The sequence below is a fragment of the Diadema setosum genome, chromosome 9 (assembly GCF_964275005.1).
Source record: "Diadema setosum chromosome 9, eeDiaSeto1, whole genome shotgun sequence".
Classification (NCBI taxonomy): Eukaryota; Metazoa; Echinodermata; class Echinoidea; order Diadematoida; family Diadematidae; genus Diadema; species Diadema setosum.
In genome coordinates, this window is record NC_092693.1 from 10,139,440 (window position 1) to 10,159,131 (window position 19,692).

At 38.4% G+C, this 19,692-nt stretch overlaps 2 protein-coding genes across 2 annotated transcripts in view; one reads left to right on the forward strand and one right to left on the reverse strand.

Moving 5' to 3' along the window:
- The window catches only part of LOC140233527 (somatostatin receptor type 2-like), a 47,528-nt gene extending 38,056 nt beyond the window's left edge, over nt 1–9,472 (reverse strand). Inside the window, exon 1 of the mRNA XM_072313646.1 lies at nt 9,192–9,472. Within this exon, the coding sequence (XP_072169747.1) occupies nt 9,192–9,472 (281 nt within the window). The remainder of the gene's footprint in view (nt 1–9,191) is intronic.
- A 145-nt stretch (nt 9,473–9,617) lies between these two features.
- Nucleotides 9,618–18,782, forward strand: LOC140232828 (uncharacterized). Its single transcript, XM_072312943.1, has 3 exons — nt 9,618–9,632; nt 16,334–16,622; nt 17,932–18,782. The coding sequence occupies exons 1-3, from the start codon at nt 9,618–9,620 to the stop codon at nt 18,525–18,527; spliced, it is 900 nt and encodes a 299-aa protein (XP_072169044.1). The 3' UTR covers nt 18,528–18,782.
- The last annotated feature ends 910 nt before the right edge of the window (nt 18,783–19,692 follow it).

A 19,692-nucleotide genomic window follows, 5' to 3' on the forward strand; every position in this document is an offset into this window, starting at 1 on the left:
ACGTAAATGATTTTTTTTTCCGAAGCGCTCAGCGCTCTCGAGGGGAGAATGTAACTCCCAAGGAGCTGTCAAGTGCTCTATTACGATAGACACTACAAGGCAATGTTTTTTATTACATTGACTAGATAGATACTCATCCTAGCCCCGTCACTGCCCGTCAGTTGGCAGTTTGATTCTGAAAATATTTTTCCAATTGTGACGTCACAGCTCGCTTTTTAACGATTAACGTTAGTCATGTGATTGCATCATGACCAATCGCCGACTAGTATATGTGAAGATTATTGCATGTAATTAGTAAACGATAACATTTCCCATGAATACTATTCACATAATATCTTAATTGTCAAGAACATAATTAGGATATTTTTGAATGGCTTATGATTTTATTTCATTTCATTTCATTTCATTTCACTTCCCAATAAAAATGCACTTGCTATTTTATGATAATTTCAAATATGCAGCCTACTAGTATTTGAGTGACCTTATACGTGATAGAAGTATTTATGGATACACAGTGACTTCTCTGCAGAAACCCTGAAATGAAGGGAATGACAATTATGTTGTGAACAAATTCAAAATGATATTTCGGGAGATTATGACATGATACGTCATGTAGAATGCTTTATAAGCAGAAAAGTAAAGTATGTAGGAACTAATGCTAAGAAAAAGAGTTGCTGTATCGGATATTAAAGGAACGGCGGGGTAGGGAAAGAACAATAAGGAAGGGGAAATGATATATCAAAAAAAGAAGAGGAAATCAGCATAATATATCGACGAAGAGAGAAAACAAAAAGTGATTGATGTACTGAGGCCTGTATCATGTTAACCCTGCATTCAGCATATCAGTGCTACCAGAGAATCCGCTTTATTAAACATATAGCAAACCACTTGCAATTATTGAGTGGGTTCTTGGAAGGATGGGGGAAAAAAGAAGATAAATCCCAAATTCATGAGATTGAATAAATAAGAAGCTACTACGCACGCAAGTGCATGTGCTCAGCCGATGCGTGATTCATATTCACACTGGACTCTATTATCGGGGCGGAATGATAAGAGGTTCCGCAGGATACAAATCACTCGTGGTATTATACCTACACTTCTTTCTCAACTTGGGTATGCACGGAGGTACGTTGCTGTGGTGCTTATCTTCTACTGACATATTCATCGTGAACACTGGAATACCTTTTCTCTTGTTCTAGACCCCCCCCCCCCTCCCAAAAAAAGAACAGATCATCTTGATTATATATACAGGGAGAATTCTACACCTGAAATTATCACAATTTTCATATTGTTGGGAGTTGGCTTGTTCCATTCTTCAACCCTGGAGATGATTCGCCTGAACAATTACATTTTGTGAACTGTCAACGTCTGTGTTCACTCCTATTGTTCCTGCTCGTTCAACTAGCATTGCTGCTGCTACTTCTACTACTACTACCTCTACTACTACTATACTACTACTACTACTACTACTACTACTACTACTACTACTACTACTACTACTACTACTTCTACTACTACTACTACTACTACTACTACTACTACTACTACTACTACTACTACTACTACTATACTATTAGGCAATTTTTACTACTACTATGATACTACTACTATCAATTACAACAACTACTTCTACTACTACTACTACTACTACTACTACTACTACTACTACTACTACTACTACTACTACTACTACTACTACTATAGGCCTACTACTACCTACCAGTACCCGAACCCGCTGTCACTATACTGCAACCGCTGATTTCCTACATAACAACAACTACTAAAACTAGTACTACTACCACTACCAATTAATAATAATTTCATGGAAATAGCGATTATCTACCTTTTTTTTCTTCATCTGGAAGATGAGATGATAATGGATACGACGTGTATCTTTACAGAAAACATTCTCGTTTCCACAGAGCAAGCCTAGATTGTAATCTGTCCACCCCATGACCTGATAATGCTCCTGTGTGTGAGAGAGAGAGTGTGCGTGCATGTGTGTATGTGTGTGTGTGTGAGAGAGAAAGAGAGTGGCGCCGCGGCGGACGACAAGCTATCTTACGCGGGGACTTACGACATGATGTACCCCTTCGTGAGATTTTACACGACGTCGTCAACGCTAATATACATTGGTGAAAGAGGTGTTCGGAGAAGAGCGAGCGCACTTCAGCCCGTCGCGAAGTGCTTGTATTACACAGACGCACGACTTATTTCGACGGGCTGTATAAAGTGCGCTCGATCGTCTTCGAACACCTCCATACGCAAGCACGCTCCATGCGAGTTTTACTGATTGTTTTCACGTATCGGCTGAATACTTTCAATTAGAGCTATTCCCTTAGTGTTGCTGTGTTTTTTAAGAATTGTATTGACTGTTTGACAGGTATACTTCCTTTCACTGTCACGGAAAACTATGCTCAAAAGTTGTTACCTACCTATAATCCTGCGTTGTTGTAAGTAGTATATAGCCCCTCCTGATTTACAATTTCGAAAGAAGTTTCCTTCGATGCTGAAATGGTTTATGGATGTGAGCATGTTTTGTACATTGTATCTTATATCTGTCGCATGATAAGGTAAGAATTGATGGTCCGAAGGTTTCTTCTCAATTTAGAATGCACTTACATGACTCGATACAATGTCAAAATCCTGCGTATGCTTATTTTGCTTGCCAAATGTGACTTACTGTCAAGTAGGTCACCTCTATCTCTCTCTCCCTTACTCTTCTCTTTCTCTTTTTCTGCCGAAACATAAACACATGTAGGTCGTAATGGCTTGCTGTCGCATGTGCACAAGTCCCAACTGCTTTGACGTAAGAAGCGTCAATTCATCAGTGCTTTATTTTAAGGGTATGATTGATAACAAACCTCGCTTAACTATGTGAACTGTGTTGTTCAACTCTTGCACTGACTATAGATGTGCGTTCTGCTGCTGCGAGGCGTGAATGTAAATGTAAGTATCTTTTGCCTGTACGTATGATAACATTAGTATATATCACCAGTTGTCATTATGGGGGTTAAATTACGCGAATCGTCTTTTTTTTTTCCCGCGATAACAGACGACGACGATAATGTGCATTTTCTTCTTCTTCTTTTTTTTTCTCTCTCTCTCTTATTCGAGCAGTTGTTTCTCTACGTCTCCATTTCTTATGGTTGGAAATATCTTCGCAGTTCAATCCTCGCGGCATGCTATGTACACTTCAGTAAAACATGCAAACTGTGTCAGATTCGGAAAAGGAGGCGTTTCGAGGAAGGGATTCGATACAATTGTGACATAATCCTATCACATTGCATTCGAGGGAGAGAATTTCCAAATGAATGGAAAAATAATAGGCTTGCCGTAAGATAGAACGGCTAAACTATGTTCTACGAAAGATAGAATTTTACATCTACCTTTACCCTTTTGCCATTCTCCAATTTGAAGTAGACATGCATGAAGAAATGTAGATAAGTTTAGATTTAAAGTGGTATACACTAGGTAAAAGCGACAGTGTTTTGATTGGTTGTTTTTTGGAGGGGGATTTCCTTTGTTTCTTTAAAGACATGTTCTACACTTAACATGATGGAATATCTGTTAAACATGAATATCATTCGCGACTGAAAGTTGGAAGTGGAAATACCGACATGAATAATGTTAATTGCACAGATAAGTGGTGTTTCGTGTGGAAAGTGCAATGACAGAAAATATACACCTTGTTAATATGATCCTTCAAATGAAGGTAACTTAACACGTACGAAACCACAAACCTGTTCTTCTTTTGGCACTAACACTGGGTTTCCATGAACAGAGGCATATGTTTTGCTAGGTGTCTTGGAGGTGTAACAGGTATAGGACAAAAAGTCAAGAGTCTGAAGAGTCTGCAACAACCGTGTAACTTAGCAGACATAATTCTATTATGTCGAAAAAATTATCATAATCAATGCTGACAAATCAGAGTGCTAAGGAGTGCTCCTACATTAATGTGCACTGACGATTGATTGATGCAGTGTTCCACAACTTCAAACTTAAAAGCCACAGCGAAAGACGAGTAGCTGAAATTCATATAGAAACCAACATGACATTAACACCGACGAATGTGAACAAGAAGGACTTGGTTTAGCTCGGAATGGAAAAAAAAAACAACAGTCGCACGTCTCTCAGCACGTTTGGCACGAATCTACTATTTGCACTATTGGAGAGGAGATTTAACAGAAAGCCCTAATATTCGTTCATATTATGATATGTGGTTAGTTTTCGATGTTACTTCCTATTACTGACAAACATGTTCATTGAACATTAAAAGTACATTAACACGAATGAATTGCTGAGACGAAGAGGTCATCCATGTGAACTGACCAATATATTCCACCCATGCATTGTAACCATAAAAAGATGATCGAACAGATGCACTGCAATTTTATGGAAAACATATCTTTACAAGAGCAATGATATCAATGATGTCTCTCCAGGGAGCTTGATAATTCTGTATGCATGTGAATGTTCCAACGCAAGAATTCTTCATAGAAATACGAATTAAACGAGAGAGGGGAAGGATGAGAGAGAGAGAGAAAAGAGGGAGAGGGTTGGGGGATGGATAGAGGAGGGAGAGATGAAGATGGGTGAGGGAACGATATAGGGAGTGGGGGCACGAAATAAAATTACTCAGGTAAGTAAGGTCAAATGAGAATGTAACATTAGCGGGCTTTAAATCTGCGACGCAAACTCTCCAGGGTTGGGCAATGGAAACGGCTGTCCCGCGCATATGCAGAACACCATTTTCCCTGATCAGCGTTGTCAAAAGCTATGGTCACAAAGGTTCGTACGAACGATGCGTTCGTACGAATGTCACTGTTCGTACGAATTCTGGAGTTCGTAGAGATTCGTAGATGGGGCACAGATTCTTATACGGCCTTCTTACGAATTTCGTGCGAACGCTGTTTAATTCGCAAGAACAACTTAAGAACTTTTAGAGAAAGGAAATGATTTATGGCCCTAGAATTCGTACGGTTTTCGTAAGAATGCCTTGAGTTATTCTTTCGTCAGACTTACGGCCATCTTACGATTTCTTTTTGTCGTAAGATGGTCGTACGTGCAACTCACGGCACTCTCAAGTCATTCGTAAGAAGATTTACGATTTTTTGTATATTTTGTCGGTTTGTTAAAAAGACGCTGCCGTGTCCTGTCGAAAATTCTGTAACAGTTGAAAGTTTTATACTTCAAGATGGCAGTAGTGCCAAGAAGACTACAACTGCAGCTGCATCTACAAGTAGAGGAGGAGGAGGTTGTTGCTCCAACTCTCACCCTCTCGCTCCTTCCTCCTCATCTCCCTCTTTTCTTTTCTTCCCCTTCCCTCTTTTCCATTTGATTGCCTTCCCTTTTGGTCCCATATGTAACAGAAATGTTTTCTGGTCGAACACCTAGAACAAAGTGAGGATTTGAACTTCGCACGTTTGGCTTTATACCCCTAAAACTCAACAGTTGCACAAATAATGTGTACCTACGCCTTACGAGTGCCTTACGAACACCTTACAAACTCGAAGAGTTGTTCGTAAGAACGCCGTACGAATCACCGTTCGTAAGGCATTCTTACGAAAGACGTAAGAGCCCTCTATGAACAACTTAAGGCGTTCTTACAATCATCGTAAGAATTGAAGGCTTCTAGATTTTTATTGTCTCTCGACTCTGCAAATCTTGCCTAGTTCTTACGATGTTCGCACGACGTTCGTACATCCGCCTTGCGAAGAGAGGGTTGCGTAGGAAGTTAAAAATATCTTGGACAAGACCATCGACCAGGCTACGAATTTACGAACGGTCTACGAACGGTCTACGAACGCTGGTTTCGTACGGCCTTCCTAAGAAGATCTTACGAAATTGTCTAAAAATCGTTCGCAAGGCGTTCGTAGCAGTTCGTAAAGGCATTTGTGACCGAGCCTTATAGCGTTCGCATCGTAGATCTAAAGCTCGCTATTGTCGGAACAAAGGATCACGACGACGGTATCAGATGCCGATGTGATGGCAGGAACTTTGCATTTCATGTCATCCTCAGCGTTCTATGGATGAAGAGGGATCAATTCGTCGGAGTTACAGCTCGTTATTACCCGACTTTTTCTTCCCACAGCTGTGGCGTGTGACTGACGGAGCAACTGCCATCTTGCGTGCACGAGACACACATTTGCATTTGATTACACATTGATCAAGCGTAGAGACGAAAAAAACAACAAATTTTGAGTACGCAATGGGCGTCGATACAACTTGTATATATTAATCACGCGTAGATACAATGGAGTGGACACCAAATAGGCCCTGAGGTATAACGTTATTGTTTGTTCCAGATGACATTAGTAAATATATTGAAATTAAAGTAAAAATCAACAACAACAAAGTCATATGACGTTTCATAGACATATATTATATTACCTGTGCAGAGTTTAGATTGCAAAAACAGATGAACGCCATTTTGAAAGTTTTTCTTTTAAGAATGTGAGTTCATAGAGGAAGAATAGATATTTACAATGATACCGCATAGCAAGAGATATTTTCGAAGATATTACTTAAGTTATAATAATAAACACTTATCAATCATTTTCTTTGTTGTTCGGCAGCTTCAATCTCAAATATCTTAAGTTGATAAAAATTGATGTATCATCAGTTTCTGCATTTAAACTCTCCATGAATGTATGCCATGGAGCTGTAAAAGTTGGCATGTTCTCAAGAACTATTGATGAAATCAAATGAGGTGAAGATGTCATGCCCTCGTCGGATGCATGTATGGTATTTGTTTACCCAAATAGCTTCTTATCAACTTTGTTTTCTTTCTCAGTAAGCCATTCATTCTAGAGAAGCAATGATTTATTATTAACAATAATTTCCACGAGGGGAACATGGTTACTCAGTGATTGACCTAGAAATGATTTTTGTAACGGTTTTATAGTACTTATCGTCTGGAGAGTTTTGAGGCAGTGATACCATCATACCATTTTACGTGCATCGTTTGACTATCATCGATTTCATTGTTTCATGTAAACACATGAAAGGACATTTTGACGACCAACATAGTTATTTTAAATGAACTTTTTTGTTATGTTTGTTTGCTTATCAGACAGACTCTATAGTCACACTTGAACTCCTAGCGAAATTCCCTTTCAAGGTCATACATTGGGTTGGATACCAAGGGTAAGGACAATGATAGACTTACGAAGATTTACAACCATGATATCAGTTGGGGATTTTGACACGCGCGTATAATAACTCTTGCCAATCATCCATACCACGTGAAATATATCATCCAGCGGGACACAAAATGAGACACCTCGAAAGGAGACTAGCATTTTAAACTTTCCTTAAAGGGGAAATACAGTTCAAAAATAAGTTAGTTTGATAACAAAGAATAAGACCTTCAAACTTCAACTAATACTTTAAAATGTCATAACTTCCTTATTTTTCATCCGATTTCGATCAAAATTTTACAGTTGAACTCGTAATATTATATTCTTTCTTACGAGACTAACTTAAATTTGGACTTGATTTCCCTTTTAATACGTCCTCATCTTATCAATAAAGTTACGCTCCAGAATTTCAAAGTGGTGTTGCTGAGGTGATTAAATTTGTCTGACCACTATAATCATGATCTTCTTTGACAATTTATCAAGGAAATCTGCCTTATGGTCGTATCCATTAACGATTTCGTAGGTTTGATATGACTTGTAAACTCAGAATGATTCCCGACAATTTAAAGCATAATCCCAAAAGCTACAACTGTAGATGACACTTCACATGCTATTGACTCTTTAGCTGAAAAGGGGAAGACTCTTTTCAAGAGGTAACCCAATTAAGAGTCACTCTCAATCAAACCCTCATTCGTCTTGGGTAAAATTACCCCCTCCCCCCCCCCCTCCCCCCGAAAGTTTAGCCGAAGGTTCCCCCAGCTCAACCCGGATGTTCTTCAATATTGCACGATTCAGAGTGTTCCGGTGACTTTTAAACAATGTCTCCCCCTAATTCGACGCTTAGCAATCAATGTCACAGACGCTCACTTTCTTGTGTCACAAAATACTAGCATTGCGACTGAAATTACTATTCTGACTGCTTGCCATCTGTTGATTCCTTACACATCAATCACTTCAATCCCCAAATTAGTGTAATATCAGTGATTGTTCTTAACTTCTATGTGAAAGTACTTCTCAACACACAGTAGGGCCAAGAATATCATCATCACTTTCCATTCATTGAATATGGTGTCTTCTCAATTTTTTGCTTTCTGATATATTCTAAGCTATATCCATGCATTAGTACTGGAAAAATGGAAAAAAAAATCACAGTTCAAAGTAAAAAATTCGCAACATTATACACTGTGCAACTGCGACTACTCACAAAAATGTACAACTATACAAAATAGGACATTACTAACATGACTATTAAAAGCAAAGTTTAAAAAACAAATAGAGTTACCCCACGACAAGGGCAGAATACAGTCATTTCTATCATGCATTTCCGATTTATTTTGTTCTCATTCATCTCATGGTTTAAACAGAACATTAAAGGATTAAACGAAGTTAGACAAGTGTTAAAGATATAACATAAACTACCAATCAAACTGACTGAAAGACTGCAGTGACTTTATTCGGTAGTCATGCGGTTAAGTGGGTAAAACATCATGACCTTTCAGCAGGGGTTTGAATCCTGCCCGGGGCACTATGTTTTTCATTTATTTATTTCTTACATATTTCACCCAGACTTCCCTGTTGATCATAGTGTATAACTATAAAATGTGTATACCTTTCGGTTCGGGTCACAATGAATGGCGAGGCTCTCTATACGATACTGTATCAGTTTCGAAACAACATAGAGGTATCGTTATTCCTTTGCAGCTACATACATTTGAAAACAAAAATATGGAGTGCATTGTAAGGGCAAATTTTAATGGCTCAAACTCGCTGGACATTGAATATAGCGCGATATATATGTATAATTCACATCTCGTGGACTCAAACTTCTATTTGTGGACACGGGAGGGGCTTGGGATGTGTGTCACAGAGTATCTGAGGCAGGTGCATATGAGACGTTTATGGGGGACACAAATGACATCTCATAGGTAAATACACTCGTCGAAAGCATCTGACCCTTTGGCTCTAAAAATAACACAAGTGTTAAACAAGTCGACAATTATCTGTCTCTCTCTCACTCTTTCTCTCCCTCTGATTATTTTCAGTGCATACCTTATGACTATGAAGAGGACGACAGCATTGGCGAAAATTCCAAACAGTACGACGGGAATTGTCAGGCAAGCCAGGGCTATACCAAAAGCTGGGTCTGGCGGGGGAACCGTGCCGGTTGCCCACGCTTTGGTGGTGCTATTGATCAAGTCTAACCCCTCGGTGGAGCTCGGGAGGCCTGGTCCTACGGTGGACGTCATCAGACCAACGTTTGCCAGGATACCTCCGGGTAACAATCCTAGTCGTGGGGTTGCCACGGTGCTGTAAGAATGCGCTGTATCCATCTTAAAATGTTCACGGAGGAAACTGTTATAACTGTGTTAGATACGACTGATACCAGCTCAAGATATCCTAATGCTGCTGGTTACAAATCAAACTCTCTCCTCGTCCTGAGAAAGTTGATGATTATTTCCAAGCTCAAATTGCATGATGTCGCAGGCACAGGTGAGACGCTAGAAATCCCAACACAACGTTTACAAAAAATATCCTTTCTGAATGCAATTCAAGGGGCAAATTCGTAAGCGAAGTCGTTAAATAATTCATCTCCATGCCACTTCACCTCTTGGCGTCATGAAGCTTTGAGCATGATGGCAATCTAGAATGTAACGCTGAGGAAGTAAACTCGATATAAGAGGGAAAATAAATGAAGCAGAAGAAAACGGAGCTTCTCTCATCACCCAGCGTCCCAGGCAGCGTCCAAATTGACAATTAACTCTCGGTCGCAAACGTACGTGCGCACGCCATCTCGCCTCGAGCACAATGGGGTCTCGGCGCTGCTCAGTTGATCAGTGCGCCTATCTCGTGGAAAGTTGCGCACTTCCGCGCTGAGTGCGAGATAAGACAAACACAAAGGAAATTGTAACACACAGCACTATATTTATCGTCACATTATGCCAACTTACTTGACTATCTGAGGCACATTGACTTAAATTCACAATAGGGGAGACGCTTTTCAATGCGTTTCAATTTCAGTTTCAGTTTATTTCATACTTCTCATATCAGGTTATATTGAAATTAATCCTTGCACTTTGTCAACAATATATATATATATATATATATATATAATATTATATATATATATATATATATATATATATATATATATATATATGCATATATATATATATATATATATATATATATATATACATATATTATATACACACATCCATATATATATATATAGATACATATATGATATACACACATCCACATATATATAATTCTATGATTACTGGTTGAAATCGAAATTATCGATTATTTGACTGTAAGCCTCGAATAATCAGTGTCTGTGAATAAAACAAAACAAAACAAGGAAACGAAAGCAAACAAACAAACGAACGAAGAGTGGATAAGAAAGTTTAGACCAAATCAAGTAATAATACCAAATAAAGAAAAATAGATATATACCTAAATGATATAAACGAAATGTGATTCGTAACAGCGCTCAATTTTTTCATTTGCTTTCAGAATAAAACATTATTGTAGTATCTTTGTACTATGTTAATTTGGTCATTTCACCTCAACTTCGATTGACAACAATTACATTTTAGTCTCTGAATACACGTTTGTATAAAGATTATAATGATTAAAAAAGATATATCCTACCAAAAATCAAAATATGGAATAAACTGGAAAAAAAGGATAGCTCTTGATGATTTAATTAAGGCTCGAATTCGCATAATGGTTTTTGGAATTAATCAAGAATATAATAATATAATACCTCTCCTTTCCATCAAAATCAACAACGTATTTTAGTAAATTTTACAGGTATGCAAAATGCTCATTATACATTGTGGTAATCTAATTTACGTCATATCAACCGTCAGGAAAAGCCAAAACAAAAAATCAGTTCTTGTTTTATAATGTTCATTGATTTGTATATATTTCCGACTTGTGTTTTCCTTGAAGTTTGGATTGTAATTAATGAACAAAATGAGTGCAAATATCAATGGCAAAATTCTGACAGTTGCAGGCGAAGCGTGCAATATCAACCTCGTCACCATGGAATATTGTAGAATTATATACAGAAGGTGAGGGATAATACTGTAATTATGTCGGCTTATGTCCTCACAACATAATACTATTTACTTTTAAACAAGAGCACAATAGTCAACAAATTCCGTTGCTTCCGTTTATTATAGAAGCATTGGCATTTTTTATTGACACATTGCCAAATCTGTATAAGCGTAAATAATATATCTTGCCTGTATATTTTATGTATGTATAACACACTCGTGTGTGTGTGTGTGCGTGTGTGTGTGTGTGTGTGTGTGTGTGTGTGTGTGTGTGTGTGTGTGTGTGTGTGTATGTGTGGGTTTACGCGTATGTGTGTCCATTAGTAGTTCCACGAATATTATAATAAATCACTTAAGTTCATAGTATATTTCTGGAACCGACATTTTTCTTTTGTCATTTGAAGATATTGTTATTGCTCACGCACACACAATTCCAGGCCGAATATCATTATGAATATTTTGAGTTATCTTTAAATTTGAATGAGCATTTCCTAGATACGGGGAATTTTGTTATTTCGATGAAAAGACTGTTGCAAGTCACAACGATATTGTCTACAAGCTCAGGAGAAAAACACCCCGTCAGAGACCCGCTCTGACAGAGATAAATGAAAGTACACATGCCTTAGTGGACGGGGGACGTAACGTTAGAAAGTGTCTTCGGGCTTTGACGTATTTCGGGCATAAGGTTACTCGAATGGGGCACTGTGTCATTGTGTAGAGAACCATTAGGGGAGAGGTATAGCACAAAGCAAGTGATGAACAGAGTGTTGTAGCATAGCTTTGTTCAGATTTAATAGAAGGGTTAAAAAGTACATGATGTCGAAAGAACAGCGCAAGGCTGATAGGAACTGCGCAGGAACTCCATTATCAGATAAGGAAATGAATGACTGCGCCGATTGAGTCCGTCGAGATGTGAGTGGGGAAGGTAATATAGAAATTACATTATGTAGCTCAGGGTGGAGAATAGAAGTAATGCTTGAAAAGAGCATAAAGCAGTAGAAAAAAAATTGAAATATGTTTAACATGATCTCTTTTCTTTTAGGGCTGTGACTCTTAAACGTAGTATCAAACCAACAACCAATAACCAATAACAAAACAGGTCTTGTTTTTTGTCTTGTCCATCAGCCGCAACTCATTTGTGGAAAAAAAAAATAATGTCATTTCTATTGAAATCAATAATTTTTGCGATGAGTTGTTTTATTGCATTATTGACATATTGGCCTTAATCGCCATGAAATCACTGTTTACTCAGTGCTTGGGTAACAGTCATGATAAAAATCATCCCATCCGATTATGTATACGCCCATGATTTTTATTACGGCTATATATTACTCAAACACTGAATAATTGGTACTTATTTTTTTCACGTCGATGAAGAGAAATTCGTTAATGAGCTACAGCATTATCATGTTGTCGGTGGTAGACTGAATGTACACATTTGTTTCAAACCAATATTCTACAAGTAACTGTTTCATAGAGGTAGAATTTTGTAATTATTATTTTGTGGATCAAAACGAAAGAAAAGGGAAGGGGTAAAATAAAGGAGGGTATAGGCCTACCTCAATGTTAACGACAAAAAAAAAGAATATCAATTTCCAAGGGAGTAAAACAAGGAAACAGGGAAATCACTTTTAGCTGTAGCCCTTAATGTGCTTGTTAATTGTATCACTTTAACTATTTCTCATATTCTACACACGCAAAGAAAAAGAACCCAAAGCAACAACATCAACAACAATGATAATAATAATAACAACAACAACAACAACAACAACAAGAAACAACAGCAAGAAACAACAGCAACTTTTATTTCCGGTGATGAATTTCTATAATATCTATTCATGTATGTGTGGTGATAATGAAATGATGTCATCGCAACATCACCAGTCGTTCAATGAGATAAGCCTATGTCTTTTATTGTGAAACTTGTTGTGGTTTCCAGCAAAGATAGGTATGCATAATCATCATGTGAGCAAACTGACACCGAAGAATATAATCATAATGTATTGCATGCTTGGCATCATGAAAAACATTTAAAGGAGCGAGTTACAACTTCTGGAGCAAAAACAAAGAGACAGCTATGTCTATCTTACTTGCTCATATTCTAAGATAGATGAGTCGATCAATACATGCAGGGAGAGGGGGAGGGAGTGAGGGATGGAGAGTACGAGGGCAGGGGAAAATAAAGATGAGTGAGGAGAGAGGGAACTTGAAATGTCAAACATATTTCTGCGTGGGTAATTATCGAATGTGAAGAGGTGCTCCGTTTTTTCCCCCAATCTATATCAAGTAGCTAAAATAATCTCGTGTGGTCAATAATAGACGGACCTTGCCCTCATCTATAGTAATGATTGAAGAAACGTCATCCCGATTAGCATAATGATTCAAAAGGAGTCTTAGAATCGGCGATACAATCTCCATTTTTTTAAAGCAATACAACATACAATTATCGTGCTTCAACTTTATCTGAGATGATATTTTTGGTTCCGCCTTAATTCTCATCGTGCAAGCTTGAGCCGTAAACAAATCAATAGAAATTCTACTGAAGAAGTAGCGAAACAATGTGAGCATAAATTTTGGGTTAATGATGTTGATCGAGATGGACATTGATGGAGATAAAGAAGAGATGATTAAGAAAGGAAAGAGAAAAGTGAGGAAAATAAGAAAACGGAGAAAAGAGAAGAGAAGTCAAAGTGGGAGAGGACAGGTGGCGAAATAAATTTAAAAAAAGATATGGCATAATTATGTATTATTATTATCATGACAGACATAGATAATAAACCCAAAAGAAAACATACAGTGGAAAAGAAGAAGGAAACAATTGTTATGATGATGACGAGAAGATGCTGATAATAACATGAAAGGTATGAAATAGAGGAAGAACAGGCAACAACAAAACACGACAAACGTAGCTCTCGTCAGTGTTACGCGTAGGACCTACCTGCCAAACGTAGATGGCGATGTTGTAGTTTGCCAAAATATCCGCATTGGCATGGTTTTGAATGCTACGGCATGAAGGCGCTGAAAGGAATCGTTAAGTGTTATTTTATACAATACAAAGTAACAAAAGTCAAACGAGCATAGATAATAATACGCTGTTCCATCAAATGAGAAAATGAGATAGATAAAGCTTTAATGCCTCGCATAATTTTACCTATAAACAGTGATAACCCAACTAGTGCCGGTAACTGTCTTGTCCCAACACAATGCAACAGTAGATGGGGTGATGATGAGTGCATTGCTATCCCTCGAATTCTGCCATTAGTTTGAGCACATACAAATCATAGATATCATTGATGGATCAAACAGTTGTCAAGCACCACACCCCACCCCCACTCCCACCCCACTGCGGAAAAAGAATAATGCTTGCTAGGATATGGCAGCATAGTAGTCTATTGCTGCAAGTGATTACTGTTCTCCTTTAAAGTTTGATTTCGTTGAAAATTGATAGTTTGGTAAGATTTGTGTGTAGAACAATCCGAAACTTCCGAAGCTATGACATCACCTCATCTTATTTACATCAAAGAGATTACTTTGAATATTTATGTCCTGTAAAAAAATTAATTGACACTTTATAAGTACCATAATTTGCTAATACGGGGTCCAAGTTTTAAGAAACCTCTGTACCAATTTTGGTGTCCGACTTTACCTACATTCATTACGATCAATTTTGAACAGATTTAGAAAATTTGATCTAGATGATCGTATGACTGACACTTTAATGCATGCCTTTAATCAATATCATGATATTGATACGGGATACGGGACCTGCGGCTGTACAAGCTAATGCTTTTACGCAGGCCCCATCATATTTTTTCGCATTATGACCACAGTTTAATTCGCATGCATACAGACCTCGTGTTTAAACCAAATCAAACTTCTGTACATTCCCATGAAGTCTCATCTTAATTATGATTTGTATAATTTTCGTATTTATATATTTTATTGTGATATATGTGAGAAATATGAAAATAAATTGAAATGAAAAATGAAATTGAAATGATGCAAATTCGGATTGGAGTACTTATGTGTATAGTTACGAGAGGGGCGGAAACTGAACAAGCACGAGATATTGCTTGTATTTGTTATGATTATCAAGCTCAATTAGTTTCTGAGAAATTTGTTATTTTTTTTTCAAAGCTTAATATGCAGACAGATTTCTCACACAGAAATACATCACTGTTGCTATCACTTTATTCGGCCGTCATAGAACGGCAATATCATATCACAGCATAGACATCATCACCTGCTATCAACCCATCCTTAAACAATAGTTTATGCACATACTATTACCATTATAGCCCTGTGTATCACAAAACTCTTTTTGTGTGAAATTGAATAAGTGTTATCATCATTTGCTTACTGTGAGAAGTCAGACATGAGTCATGCCCCCCCCCCCCAAAGAAAAGAGCAACAAAAAGCAACAAAAACAAATACACACACACACACACACACACACACACACACACACACACACACACAACAAAGCAAATAATCTAGCGCATCCAACTCCCCTCCCCCCTTAAAAAAAACAAGAAGGAAATTAGAATTCCGCATAGGATACAAGGCACGATTTAAATTAGGAGCCTAGACGTTAAATGCAGACACATAATATTTCTGCATAACTCTCTTTGAGAGGTGCCAAAGGACCAGTTCCAGCTAGGGGTAAAATGAAACAATGTCATGACAATGAGCGACCTTTCAGAAATACTACGCATAAAGCTATGAATATATTATAGAAAGAGAGAGAGAGAAGGACTAATAGGGAGGAAGGAGGGATATAGATAGGCCTACATGTTATTTCGTTATTCATTGTTTGATAGGTGCTTTATTCAAATGGTGGGTGAGTTTCCACTCTTTCATAATTGAGCATTGTTTGCAGGGCTAAACAAGAGCTTCGCTTTGATCCCATGTCTACCTGTTGTAATTCATGTGGTTATAGGAATATGTATAGGCCATGGAACTCGTTGCATACCAGGGGCATAACAGTTATAATATTATCAGCAAGGTGATCCCCATAGAGAGAGAAGGTGTCAGTGAGGCCTCTCCTTGACCGGGTAATAATTAGTCTGGCGAAACTGGTACTTTGCACTCCTTGAAGCCGCTGAAACCGCATCTGCTGATCTGCAGGGCAGCGAGCCACGGTTTGATAACGGGCAACACAGCCCGTCTGGGAAACAGGACAAAATGGCGGATTCGAGGCAGCAGCCGGTGCGTGTAATGCTGTGGAGTTTGCCACGCTCGTGTACCACTGTTTTCACGCGTTGCATGGAGTCCCTCGGCAGTGCTCTTGGCGGCGGAGAAATTTTCTGGGAGCCATTCGTGTCCTGTGAGTTCTACGGGCCCGATCGCCGACACTTCTTCGCCAATGACTCGCCCGAACTGCTCAACGACAAATACACGTATGCGTATGTGAGAGGTAAATCAGTAAATCGGTGATGCTCACACTAACTTGCAAAGAGCAAAACTGTTCCCTTAGTAATGTCTACACATCAACGAATCGCAATACCCACGATTACCTATCGGTATCAGTATATAGGTATGAAGCATATCTCGTCATAACTTGATATGTCATTTTATCTTTTACTTGTGTAGGCCTATGGTGAGCAAACTAAACAGAATTAGCTCCGTTTCATGATTTATTTTTTCCCGTTGCAAATACAACGTAAGATTTTATTTTTTTTTTTATGCAGGGTTCAGTGATCCGAAAGGAGCAAAGTTCAAGTTCAATTATTTATATACCATGGGCTACGTCGCAGACTCGGTCACTCATATTGCAAAATGCGTTTATCATAATTCGTCTGCTGACGCCCTATATATACAGTATTCAGCTATAGGCTAGCGCTGTTGCAACGGCAACAAGTGATAAAAATGCAAAAGCGTGGTTAAGTGAGGGATTAGAAGTACTCTTGCTCTCTTCCTTTGCAAAACGTTTGCACTCCCATATCATACCACCCACCTTTTCGTGTAGTACATTTGCATGCCCTCAAAGGCCCTCAAGGCTCACCAAAATAGAAGGGACACCATAAAAGCAACATCATGAGCGATTTGCAATTATTGATATCGTGTGTGTTTGTGTGTACGTATGTGTGTGTGTGTGTGTGTGTGTGTGTGTGTGCATTGTATGACATATTCATGATGAAACTAATAGCGCCAATGACAGGGAGAAAATACGCGACATATTGGTCCGATATATACAAGACTGATGTTTATAACGTGATGGCTGTGGCCTTAATTTAAAGACGACATTCGACTTTGCTGCACCACTTAACAAAACCAGGGAGGTGGAAGAAAGATCTCTTTCTTCCACCTCCCTGACAAAACATAGCATTATAAAATTACGGCCCACACATTTCACCAAATAATATGTTTCGATTTTCAGGAAGTGCGTATTCAATTAACTTTGTATTGGCTAATTTTGTTCGACATCTATGCTCGATTTTACTTCTCTCCTCTCTTTGCACTCATGGTGGGTTGTTGGGTCCTACTGACCATATCGGCAATGCTTGGCCTCTTGGCTTGTGTGTTGGAATGTACATAATTTTTTACCAAAGAGCTATGATAAAGTTCAAGTTTCGACGTCTTGTTGATATACGACTTACACCAATAGCCACAACTTTTTAGCTCAAGCTCATTTGCGTTAACACATTATTCACAGTTTTACAAGTAAATTTATTTGATATATCAACCATGTCAACTTTATATTCATTTTATTGTCCTTATTTCAGATTTCATGGAACAAGACTTCCCTCAGGCTAAACTCATCTTTGGAAAGGATGTAACCATAGGCATTATGGGAAAATTTGAATACATTCCGAAGAATTATCGTCATTCGTTCCTCATTCGGGATCCGCGCAAAGTATTTCCGTCAATTCAACGTTTATCCGATGCTGTGCCGGAGGCCCATCGCTTCAGCGTGAAGAAAGAGTATGGAAACGGGTACCGAGAACTTGTCGAACTATCTCGGCACATCGAAAGCACTTTCGGACAAAAACCGGTCATTATCGATGCGGACGAACTGCTTGCCGAACCTGAGCGAATCATGCCGATGTACTGTCGGGCGGTCGGACTGCAGTACGATCCGAAGATGCTCGAATGGGGTCAGGTAGATGTGACCCAGTTACGTTGGCACTGTGCAGAGACCATGGCGGGATACGAGAAGGATATGGGAATCTTCTCAAATGCTTTGAAAAATACCCGATTTAATCCCCATCTCTCGAAAAAGACATTTGACGAGACTGAATGGTCACCCGAAATCCGAGAGTGTGTCGATGCTGCCATGCCAATCTATCAGGAATTATACAAATCACGATTAACAAGTTAATATAATATGTGTCAAAAATACAACCCAAAATGTTGTATTTGTGATCAACTTGCACATTCATGACAAGTTTTTGAAGAAAAAATAACACTACATGCCAAATCATGCTGCATAGTGAGTCGTATCAGGTTTGTAGTCACGACGTACAGCTATATCGTATATCGAATTAACGCACGAGTAGAGGAAATCAAATTCGTCTACTTATCTTAGACAGAATGATTATATCTGGTCGGTAAGAATCAATCCCTGATGAGATAGAGCGCGCTTTCATTTCTGACGCAGTAGTGATAAACTCTAGCAGCAATTGCGCACGAGGGCAGAACTGAAGGAAATACCTCGTGGATGTGATTTCTTTTTTATAGAATCATTTCAAACTTAAATCCAATTACCATTAATTTCCTCATCATGATAACAACATCTACAGACCGCGTATTCTGTATTTAAGGAGAATGTGGTCGCTACTGTCTCACATTGGTGACTTTAATGATATCTTAGAAGGCCAAATTTCAGAAAGTCAGAAATTGTATACATCATAATGTTGTTGTGCTTACAGCTCACTGCTGCCCTTCGACTGTCATTACTTGCCGTCCTTACACTCTCCCTATATCACTTCCCTCTTTCACTCTTCTCTCCCTATATTCTTTCGCCAAACAGTCCTTTCAAGGACTACATACACGTGGTGTTACCACAATACCCTCTTCCTCACTTACATTCCCATGCAAGCTTTCAAATAGCACATGTTTGTTTTAATTACCATGCACATTATGACCGTCAGTTTATGCGAAAACACAGTACACGGCCTGGCCTTGATGTCTATGATACATGAATCTGACCCTGTAAACACTTATATGATATCCTTCCAACGTCATTATCAGTATATTATAAAAGCCCCTCTTTACTTTTGTTAAACATGAAGTTGTAAGTCCCCCCCCCCCCCTAAATTAAAATGTCTCAGTGCTTTTGCAGGCCTTTCCAGCTTTTGCATGTCAATATTTTTTTTTTCAGTTTTCAGAACTTCATTTCCCCTTGATGTTCACTGTCTCGATCACTCTCATATGTCTTGAAATATTAATTAAACTTGAGAAAAATCTTTCATCTGTTTGTGCAGTTTTCTGTAACATTATGGAACAATGACACAATACAAAGCGTAGGAAGACATTTAACGGAA

Bases quoted from the DNA above. Each gene is read 5' to 3' on its own strand.
- LOC140232828 (XM_072312943.1), top strand. The intron at 16,623-17,931 runs GTAAATCAGTAA...TCCTTATTTCAG, and splicing joins CACGTATGCGTATGTGAGAG to ATTTCATGGAACAAGACTTC.